Below are 10795 nucleotides of genomic sequence, written 5' to 3'. Positions count from 1 at the left end.
TTTGATTATTTCAGATGAAGAGAGTTATTCAAATTGACCCCACCCTGGAAAGCATTCACCTCCCAGCTTCAGAACTCAGGCACACAAAATATGCCAGTAAACTAATGGGCAAGCTTGAGTTACCAGGCCAGGGATGACACTGCCCCCATAAAGGAGTCTGGGTTTGAATTCACCTTGGATAGAAAATTAAATAAGGAAGTGTATGGCTCTGCAACATCACTGGTTGCCTGGGACGGTGTGCATGCCTGAAGGCAATGTTTGTTGTGACCTCCAGCCCTGTTGTCCTCTGCCATCAAGTGAATGAAGTTCCTTAAGCATTGGTTTACCAAAATTTCAGATCAGCCCAATCACACAGCCCAAAGCTCACATTTAGTAAGATCAGCAAATGTGTGCCACCTCATTCCCTTTCCCAAAAGCAGCTGTGTTGAAAGACAGGAATGGTACTCAAGAGGTGTGATAAAAATTTAAAATCTGATCTCATGAATATGCTAAGATGCTTCAATTTCTTGTCCTAGCAGTCAGCAGCATTTTTTGGTTGCCTTTTTTTTTCTTTTTTTAATGGACAAGATAAACTTTTCTACAAGGAACTAAGAAAAGCACTCAAAAAAGTCAATGCATATACCACAAAAAACTCTACCAAAATTCCACTAAAAATCCAGAATTTTAATCTTGGAATAACAACCCTTTTTACAAAGAGATTTTATAGGCTGAGTGTATGCATTCACAAAAGCGACAAACTAAGGCATATTCTCCACAGTCATGTTTGTAAAAGAAAAGCTCTGGAAAGCTTTGTGACATGATCTCACATAAATCTTGTCAAGGTAGGCAGTACGAATTTTCAACATTTAAATTACTTTTGCATGTAATGGACTGTCAGTTTATACAGCTATGAGTATGAGCGAAATTAATTTCAAATCACTGCGATAAATACTCTAGTCAGAGCATAAAGCTTAAACAGTATTTTAAAGTGCTCATTAGAAACCCAACATTTCAAATAAGAAATGTTAAAGATATTACATTCCTTACATATCAAGTCCAAAGGTACAATATGTACACAATCTACCATCTTGTCTTTACAAATAGGAAGTAATTTATCTGTGTATCTCAAACATGACTAGTAGCCAAAGTGAAGCTGAAAGACCATTTTGGTTTGGCCAGAAAAACAACAAAACATCACCTCCCAGAACAGTTATCCCACACATACTGCTATCAGAATTCTATATCCGAAGCACTGCCACTTTGGCCAATCTCCTTGTCTAAATCTCTTTACACCTACTCATGAAGCATCTGCCAGTACTTTGCCAGTCAAAAAATTACAGCATCTCTCTTGTAACAGAATTGCTTGGGTCTCTAGAACTGGCAAGGCTTCTGTTAAAGACAAAATGTAACTCAACAGAAGAAATAGGCCCTGCAATATACCACAGTTAGCAAAGAGAAAAGAGCTCTTAACCAAATAGCCCATCATATAGCAAAAATTTTGAGTTTTTAGTTAATTTTTGAATGAATTGTAGTGCTTATTATAAAATAAGATGAAACTAATTAAGAGGCATTTATGACACGTTTAAATGCCTACATCAGCTTTCTTATAAAGCCGTAACCTGTCCCTTTCAATCCATAGATGCAGTACATTTGCTAGTCAAGTCTTGTCCTGACAGCAACTAATCAAATGTCTCCGTTCACTACAAGTTTTCTGTGATTTTGACTTAACAGTTTTGCAGCCTGTGGTATTACTCTGTGCACAGTTTAAGCCTGTTTCACAAAGGACTAATACGAGGTACTGTGAAGTGTTAGCACTGTGCATCATTTTAATCCCCATAGCGCACATGCTTTTCAATAATCCCCTTCAAAGTACAACATGACAAATTTTCAAAGATACAAACAACCATAAAACACAGATCCCAAGTTCATTAAAGCACAATAAAAATATTTACGTTCCTGTCATTGATTTCATGTCTCAGCTGCCATGAATGGCAACATTTTGTCTTTTCACACTTTGCAACTGGACTTTGTCCTTTTCAGACAAAGACTACACCCACTCACATACAGTAACATGATTACAGTAAAATTAAAACCCACAAAATAAAATAACAGTGAACATTCCATAAGCAGATTCTTAACTTTAGGTAAACATTTCTGCTAGGCTAAAGGCAAAAATATGCTGTACAAAAATCATGTTAACATCTGCAGTAATAAGCCTTGTTTAGCTTAGCTTAGCTTCAGCGTAGTGTGTGGCCAGTCTGATCTATGCAATTTCTCAAAAGAACAGGTAGCCAGAAGACTGTAAAGCTCTAGTTCTTCTCTACTTGTACCTGTTAGCAGATTCTTCCCTTGCGAAACATTCATGTGAAAAAAATCTATTGTGGCACTCAGCTGAGTTACAAAATACACATTTATGGGCAACAGGAGAGTCAAGGTGATAAACGACTTATTGGACTGCTTTCTTCTCCTCCTGCAGCAAGCTTGAGCGTTGTGAGCTTACGAGGGGCATGCTGAGGACTCTTACGAAGGTTGTCATCCATCTGCAGAGAAACAATGAGAGCCGGATCTGGCAACAGCAGAATATAAATTATACAATTAGTCTTATTTGTGAGGGCTGCCATCATTAATACTGGGTTGGTTGGTGTATGTTTACTGTCAGGACCAGCAACAACTGGTGCTTTGGTTTCCTTCCACTCCCAAATATATGTTTGTGTTAGAGCTGCTAACGATTCCCTTACATATGATGCATCAAACCCAGGGCACCTGGATGTACTTCTGCTCAAGTTATCTGGTCAAGATTACTGAAGGAAGCAACACCAATTCTAAGAGGTCAAATATTGTACAATAACCAAATGCTGTGAGAAGGCAGATCAAGAGTCAAACTGATAACAATGGATGCTTCTGTATATCCAGCAGCATGCAAGAATAAATCTTTTGAAATCAGAAATGTTCTGGAGATGCTGAATGTATTTATATTAGTTACACATTTCAAAAAGTATGTAATAGAGCACTTGTGATACGTCCTTTTCAAAGACAGGTTAAAATTAATCTCTGAATATAAACAATTTACACTGTCATAGGAAATCACTCTAATGCCCTATGTGTAATGTAGTCTGAAAAGGTTTAGTTGGTACAAAATAAAAGCACAGGGGAGATCTGCTGAGGCTATCTAGTCTATTTCATTTCTTCAAGTCAGGATCAGATTTTCCTCAGTCATGCCTGACAAATGTCTATGTAACACATTATTTAAAACTTCCACAGCCACACTTCAATGCCAGAAAGAGCATCAATACCTAATGCTACAAAAGCTGATCATAGTTAATGATCTATTTCACACAATGATCTTTTTCAGGAAGAAGCCCTCTACCCTTTCAGTTAGAGCGTTCTATCTGCATGAAAAGGCTAATTCTTCACATGAGTTTTTCAGTTAAGTTGTATAACTTTTGATAGATGCTGAGTGACAGCCTTAGAAAAAGAGAACATAGGAAAAAAACAGCTAGATGTAGAACAAGCAGGAGAAGAGTGACTGTTGGGTAGTTACTACAGCATGCAGCTGGGAGCAAGGAAAGCCGGTGATCAGCCTTAATTTGCAGGACCATTTCTGAGTTTTGACTAATACATTTTCCTCCTTCTTAGCTGAATGTACACTTGCAGAAAGATACCACTCCTCTGTTGGTGTGCACACCTGCAAGACAATGTTCTTTTGGTTGTATTAAAAATAATTTTTGAGCACAAGGCTTCATTAATTCCTCCTTCCAAATGATGTAATATTCTTCCCGCCTCTCTACACACTCACTAGAAAAGAAGTAATTAAAATAAAGTCCACTGTACAGTTGCAATTGCCATGCAAGGATATCTGTGAACAAGTAACCAAAACAAAGCAGTAAAATTAAAGATACTGAAGCAAAAGTAACCTTTTCAATCAAGTTGGATTCCTTATTTACAAGCTGTGTGAGTTTCTGCAGATTAGCATCTGCTGTATCCTGTCCAGCTGGAGAATGGCCTGGAGAGTGAAGGCAGAAAGATGAAGAGTGAAAAAATATTTACAGAAGTTTTTAAATTCTTAAAAAAATAAAGTCACACTGAAGAGAATTCATGCAGTATTTTAATGCAAAGAAGAATTTAAGTGAAAAAGCCATTCCATGTGAGAAAATAAGGAGTACAAAGCATGAGCCATAAGATTTTGCCAATGCTTGACAGAATCTAAAACTGAGTATTAACACTTGCTTTTAATTTTGAATCCTTTGTGCTCAACTTTAGAAGTTTCTTCATTTCCCCACAGAAAGTCTAGCATAAGCTACATGAAATCTAATCTGCCTGGGTTCACAGATGGAATCCTGAAGTACTAATCCCAACATGGGTACAGATGACAAAAAAGGAGAAAAGAAACACAACTTACCTGAGACAGTTAACCTGAAGTAGCAAGTTAAAATATCATCACAAAATCGGCACAGATTGGGAAGCTGTTTCAAATGCTCTTGCAAATGTACCCTTGGGAAGCACACTTTATAAACTGGTGCAAGGAAACCAAACACAAAGGCATCCAAGGTGGTAGGCCTAAAAAGAGTGACACAGGAAAACACTGAAGTGACTTGTGAGAAGACTTTTATGACATTTACAACCTAGTTTTCCATGTATGTCAAATACCACTCAGGAGAGAATACAGTCAGCCCTTCTGTCATTCCACCTTTGCCTATCAACCTGGTAAATGCTTTGTACCAACTATCTACTCCTTTCAGCATCTCTTAACTAGAGACATGCTGACAAGCTGAAATAGTAATGTCAGCATCACAACACAGTCATGCTATCCCATACATTGATAAGCAAGCCCCTCTAAAACACCTTTCTGGCACCATAAAAATTGTGCTGGGCACCTGGGGACCAGGATCCTCCCTCATGGAGTGGTCTAACTTCAACTACTAAAGAAGAGATCATGCTTTTCAGGACCTGTTGGCTCTATGTTGCTGGCCCTATCTGCTTCCTGCTCTGCACACATACCACAGGAATAGTGTTCCTGGACCTACACCCTCCTCCCATGAGGGCAGTAGTAGCACCTCAGCCTAAAGCATTTTTTCTTACATACAAAGCCAGGAGGTGACATTCAGTGGCTAGAAAAGGGTTCTCTACTGCACCTCACATTTTCTTAGCAGCTGTGGAAAGCATTTCCCTCTCTGTGGAACAAAGGCAGGATAAGAGAGTCACCACTGATTGACTCAGTCTGATGATCTCATTTGTGCCCTGTTTGCTCATTCAGATTTATCTGAAAAGCAGACTGTGAGACATAAAACTACTGGAAAGCACTTTTAACATTCTGTCAGGTTAAAAATAAAAGAGAAAGTTCAAGTGCTCATAGAGTGGTGTGGTACCTTTTTCATGACACATTTACCAAAATAATTTTTAAAAAATCACACTCACGTATCTCCAAAGAAAAACTGAGATGTTCCCAATCTCTTCGACAGGAGATTCAGGCACTCCTTGGCATCCCTGTATATCTGAAGAGACACAAGAGCCCTAGGTGTAGCCAGGCTGGTATGCACAGCACCATTCATCATTTGACAGTGTGCTAAACTGTTTAAGTTCTTGTCTTTGCAGAAACGACTTACAAATTCCTTACTGCACAACCCATACCTGTGCTTCCACTTCAGTGAGACTGTAGAGTGGAGGGCCTCCCTTGGTCAGCAAGATCCTGTTCAGCGCTTCCCTGGACATCTTTCCAGGCAGATACAAACTCAGTGGGAAGGCAATCCTTGAGGCAAACCATGGCTTTGTCACACTGCAGTAATTTTCAGCCTCAATCCAGAAAGTGTGCAGCTGTACCAACATGAGAAAAAAGGTAACTGAAATTTGAATGACCTGAGTAGACATCTCATGACACTTGATACACAAGACCTCTCTCAGAAAAGCAGAGGAACCAGGAATTACTGTAATTTAAGGCTATCAAGCTCTGTAGAGGAATATATTAATTCTCTGAGTAGAGGAGTACATGAGTAAGGAAACAGTTACCTTCCAAATAAAGAAAAACACCAGAGATATTACAGAGATCTATATGCATCTGCATAAAATTACGTATGCACTATGTATGTACAGATATGTACACACACACACTGAGTACATTGAAAATATATTGCAAAACAGTTGCAGACATTCAGCAACAGGTTTGAACTTCCTGGAATTTTGTTTTGAAATTTTTTATAAATCTTAAAACACAAGATACTACCAAATTATGAATTTGAAAGCAAGGTTAGCTGAAAAGGCTAGCTCATGATACCATCTGGTCAGAGTATTTTTCGCTATACAAACTGAAGCCAAAGTCATTCAAGAGACTCAGTATCTGTGGGTCTTACAATGGCCATGTCTTCAGACATTGTATTTAGACATTGTATTTAGAACTGAAAAATTAAACTAGTTATGGGCATTTTAATTTATGAAAAGTTTTAACTCAACAGCTCAAAATGCTTTCAGTTGTGTGTCTTACATCAGACACATCTTAATCAAAAGTTTTTCAGGAAATCAAATGAATCAAAAAATGGCCACAATAAAGTGTTTTCAGGATACTGTTTCCCAAACACCAACAGAAAAAATACCCCCAAAAATAAGTGTCCTTTTAAAATGTCTTTCATAAATCTACTGTTATTATTTGACACTCCACAAACACACACTTATTTCCTTTTCAAAAGCTGGTAGGCAGTAATTCCAAAAAACAGACTAACAAAACAACTATGTTCCAGCCAGTGCTGCGGCTGAAAGACTTTAAGTCTCTCACACTGGGCACCTCTGACAGCACTCAATTCCAAGTATTTGGACCATTACAAAGTATTCATTAACATTTACCAGAGCAGGAAGCAATTTCTCTTCAAGTAGTGCAATATAGGCCAGTGTATCAGCTCCTTGTTTTGCAGACAAATCATAATCAGCATTGTATTTCTATGAATTAAAAAAAAAATAGACTTACAATGAATTATCAAAAAACATCAATGAAAGTTACTTCAGACTTAACACCTATCAAGGCAGTAAATATATGAACAATTTTTGGAACAGAAAGCATGCACTCACTAGAATTTGCCTTCTTCAGGCCAACTCTGACAAACCTTGTGGCATCTTGCTTTTCCACCTTCCCATTTCTAGAGCTTTGGGCCCTCCTATTACCAAAATAATTCTTGTGTCTCTTTTCTATTGGTTTCCAAGCAAATGTCCAGTGATACAGAGACAATTTTTCAATACTCAGGGATGTAGCAAACCTCTGGTATATCTCCACTGTTATTTTTCAAGAAGCATCTGACACTTCAGGAGGTGTAAGCATTAAAAAAAAAAGCGTGCATTCCGATATTTTGCTTTCAACAAACATTCTAGAAGTTAAGAAATTGAATGGTAACAATGTAAGAGAGCAAATATACACCAAAATTAATGCAGTTACTGACTGAACTTTTAATTCTAACTGTGGATTCTTCTAAGATACATTATAAGGATTGAAAAACTGGGGGGGGAGAGTGAGTACATTTGCTTCATTAATTTATAAAACAAAGGACCAATGCTGACACTTGAACATCTGAAAAGAAAGCATACAATTGTTACACTTTAACATAAACAAGGGTTTCCCCCCCATCATTATGGAGCCTTTGGTATTCACATGAATACCAAATTCAATCCAAATGAAACTGAAACTTCAGAATTTCAAAACAACTGTCTAAAATTCTATATCAACTGCAGTTTTCAATTGTTTTTCTCCCCACAAAGATATGAAGTTTCACTAAAATGGCACTCATCAGATCATCTGACCAGACAGGAACTGCATTTCTAATGTAAAAGCAGTATAGTGGGCTAGAGGACCATCTTGGGAATAAAAACATGATACCATGGTTTATTAGGTATCCTTATACTTAGTGAAAAAAAGAAATTGGTCAGCTTTATAGTTTGTGTACAAAACATTAAGAGTCCTACAAAAGGCAAGCAAGAGGCCATAACCTGGTGTGCATAAGAAATGCCTGCAGACCTTTTTATGTTACAAGCTGTAGAAAAAATACATAGATTAAAAACAATGCTGTATGTATTATCTTTTAAAAAAAGAGCACTGGGAAATGACCCATTTAAACTGTGAACCTAAACTATCATATCCTAGGTCTGCAAAGTCATAATGACATTAAAAGTGTTATAATTACAAGCAGGGTGATCAGTAAGAAACTGCGCAATTAGGGACAATTTGTTGTCTTTTTCATTTAATTTTTTGCATTCTTATTTTTAAATCTTTCACACAACTAATGATCAAACTTTTAAACAGCAATTCCTTGTCCACCATTTTGCAATTCTCATGCCTGTATGAGAAAAAGAAAAGCACTGGGTCTGAACTAAACTCCAGGTTTTTGGAAGCCTGTATCAGTGTACAAAGGAGACATGCAAGAGTCACTGCAAGTCAAGGAAAACAAATCTTTTTGAAAGAGACCTACCTGCTTTCTTAAAAAGTTTAGTATTTTTGCTGGCTGAGAAATAACAATGTCTTCTGATACCAGGACTGGTAGATCTCCTAGAAGGTATAAATAATACAGTCAATTGGTATGGATGACTTCTGACTAGAAAACAATCAGTCACAGTATGTACTTTCCTTTTCTCAACAGCATGCTCTCATTTTCCTGATGTGTAAACATAAACTTGAAATTTTACATAGCAGGAGAGTTCCACCAAGGTCACAAATACTTTACCAATAAAAATATTTTAAAGGGCAACATCAAATCAGACTGAAGCCAATGTTTTTTCTAGGTATTCAATACTTTGAAAACCGGGCTACTTGTCTGGATTTCAGATGTTCATCTTAAGACAAAAATTCCAGCTCAGTCCAACCGCCCTCTCAATTCATCCACCTCTGAGCTTCTTTTCAATTTTTCCTCTGTCCTTCCCCTCCAAATCCATTTTAACCATCTTTGTTTCTCTAGCCTTGCTACAAACAATGCCCAAGCTAACACTGCATAACCATGAATTACTAAAACTACTAAGTACTTCCCTTCTGCCAGTTGACTGGACAGCCTTTAGTCATAAGATTGAAGGATCAAAGCCTATAGAGTGCAAAGTCTCTGTAACAGGGGCTATCTTACAACACACTGACAACAGAACTGCCAAAATGAGCCCAACAGGACAGTGCTAAATGCCATTAAATTATCAATTATCACCAATAATTACTATTTAAACTGCTTTCTTAACTGAATTTATGTATTTTCCTTATGAGGATAGCCCCCAGATTTCTACAAGTCCACTCAGCTAGTTCTTGGTATTTTCCCCTGGAAAGAAACAACACATTGAAAAGCAAGAACCAAAGGTTCAACTTCTGCATGAATACAGTACTGCCTGAACTGATAACATGGTTAAGTATAAGTGACAGAGGACTTTAACCCTGCAGTGATTTTACCTCTCTTAAATACACCAAGACAGTAATTGCTGAGCAAACAAATAAATAAGCAATGAACAGAAGCATCCAAAACAAAGAAGTCCTCTCTGACAGCTTACCTTCACCTTTTCTCAGTCAAACCCTCCAATTCAACACAATACCAAATATCCCAGCTAATGTAAGCTGGACCTGCTGAGGCCCACATTCCACTTCCACCTGTACCAACTAATTAAGCTATGGGTAATTAAAGAGCTCTTCCATACACATGCCTAGTTACTACCTTCATAAATATGCAAAGTGCAAAAAGCTTACAGATTTGCTTTGACTAAACCATCAACTCAGACTGCCTGCATGAAACAGTTATGTACTCAGCATTACTGCTTTGTTATCTGTCTGTTGCTTCACCCATACACAATTTAACAAACTGTTCTCTGGAGCACTTTATTTATGACTTCCATTGTTTCATTCTCCCAGATTCGTCACACTTGATCCTGTGAAGTCATTCAGTTGGGGCAGACTGCACTCATGAACACAAACCCAATACAAACACAGAAACTGGAACCTACATGTATAACATGGCTGTGATTAGAGTAATAAAAGCTGCAAAGATGGTACCTTTCGGAGTTCTCCAGGACTTATTTATAGTATTCACTGTCAGGGGAGCACCAGAAAATTTGGCGTAAGCCTGCAATAAAGATTGGAGGGCAGGGAAGAAAACCTGTCACAATGTGTAAGAAAAGCGTAAAACAGAGCTTCAGAAGTTGTGTTAAACACCTTCGTGCACTGAGGACCAACCAGCAGCAGGTACGCGACGGGTTTCGGTTGGGCTTCATTGCCCTAAGGAGGCTCCAGGGAATACTGGGCAGAGGCCCCGCCACCTCCGGGAAGGGCTCGGCGCCCCGGGAAGGGCGGCAGCGTTGCTCGCGTCTCCCGCCGGGAACCGCGGGAACCCGCCGCACCGCGGGCCCAACATCCCACCTCCCACCCCCGGCCTCTCCCGAGGCAAGAAGGAGCCCCGCGGACGTCCGTGCGAGCGGCAGGCAAGCCCCGGGGCGCCGGCGCTCCCTCCCTCCCGGGGCGGACGGTGGCCGCCGCCCGTTACCATGACGGTGAGAGACTCCGGGTGCAGGGACGGCAGTCCCCAGTCACCTCCCCAGCAGCTCAGCTCCATGGGAGCCGCCATCTTGTCCGCCGCGCTGGCCGAGCAGCGCGGTGCCGCTTCCCTCCGCATGGCGGCGCCGGAGCGCCCGCGGCCGCGCGCGGGGCCCGCGGAGGGAGGAGGGCCAGGAGTGCCGCCCGGAGAGCCGCCGGCGCGCGGCCTCCCGCTCCCGGGCCCCGCCGCCCGCGCTCACGGCGGCGAGTTTCCGAGTCATCGAATCGAGTGGATAAAGCCTCTGAGATCATCGCGACCAATTTGTGGCCGAACAGCAGGTCAACCAGACC

General features: G+C 39.9%; 1 protein-coding gene across 4 annotated transcripts; it reads right to left on the bottom strand.

Moving 5' to 3' along the window:
- Positions 1 to 642: 642 nt before the first annotated feature.
- Positions 643 to 10590, bottom strand: MTX3 (metaxin 3). Of its 4 annotated transcripts, none has more exons than XM_038125156.1 (9): positions 10455 to 10590; positions 9968 to 10037; positions 8421 to 8497; positions 6811 to 6903; positions 5608 to 5790; positions 5395 to 5471; positions 4379 to 4536; positions 3894 to 3982; positions 643 to 2545 (listed from the first exon to the last, which is right to left on the bottom strand). In XM_038125156.1, exons 1-9 carry the CDS (start codon positions 10581 to 10583, stop codon positions 2426 to 2428), a joined length of 996 nt encoding a protein of 331 aa, XP_037981084.1. In that variant the 5' UTR covers positions 10584 to 10590; the 3' UTR covers positions 643 to 2425. The 4 variants fall into 4 exon arrangements, with proteins under 4 accessions (XP_037981084.1, XP_037981085.1, XP_037981086.1 ...); XM_038125157.1 differs by having other exon boundaries at positions 643 to 2519; XM_038125158.1 differs by lacking the exon at positions 3894 to 3982.
- Positions 10591 to 10795: the final 205 nt, after the last annotated feature.

This window comes from Motacilla alba, chromosome Z, assembly GCF_015832195.1.
Source record: "Motacilla alba alba isolate MOTALB_02 chromosome Z, Motacilla_alba_V1.0_pri, whole genome shotgun sequence".
In the NCBI taxonomy this organism is placed as follows: domain Eukaryota; kingdom Metazoa; phylum Chordata; class Aves; order Passeriformes; family Motacillidae; genus Motacilla; species Motacilla alba.
This window is presented reverse-complemented; position numbering and strand designations above follow the sequence as displayed.

What these genes read in the sequence shown, in the direction of transcription:
- MTX3 (XM_038125156.1), bottom strand. Translation starts at nt 10,583, where the DNA reads ATGCGGAGGGAAGCGGCACCGCGCTGCTCGGCCAGCGCGGCGGACAAG. An exon ending in CGGAGTCTCTCACCGTCATG is followed by an intron (nt 10,038 to 10,454) that starts GTAACGGGCGGC and finishes TCTTTATTGCAG; the next exon opens with GCTTACGCCAAATTTTCTGG. An exon ending in AATCCAACTTGATTGAAAAG is followed by an intron (nt 2,546 to 3,893) that starts GTTACTTTTGCT and finishes TGCTGTTGCCAG; the next exon opens with ATCCGGCTCTCATTGTTTCT.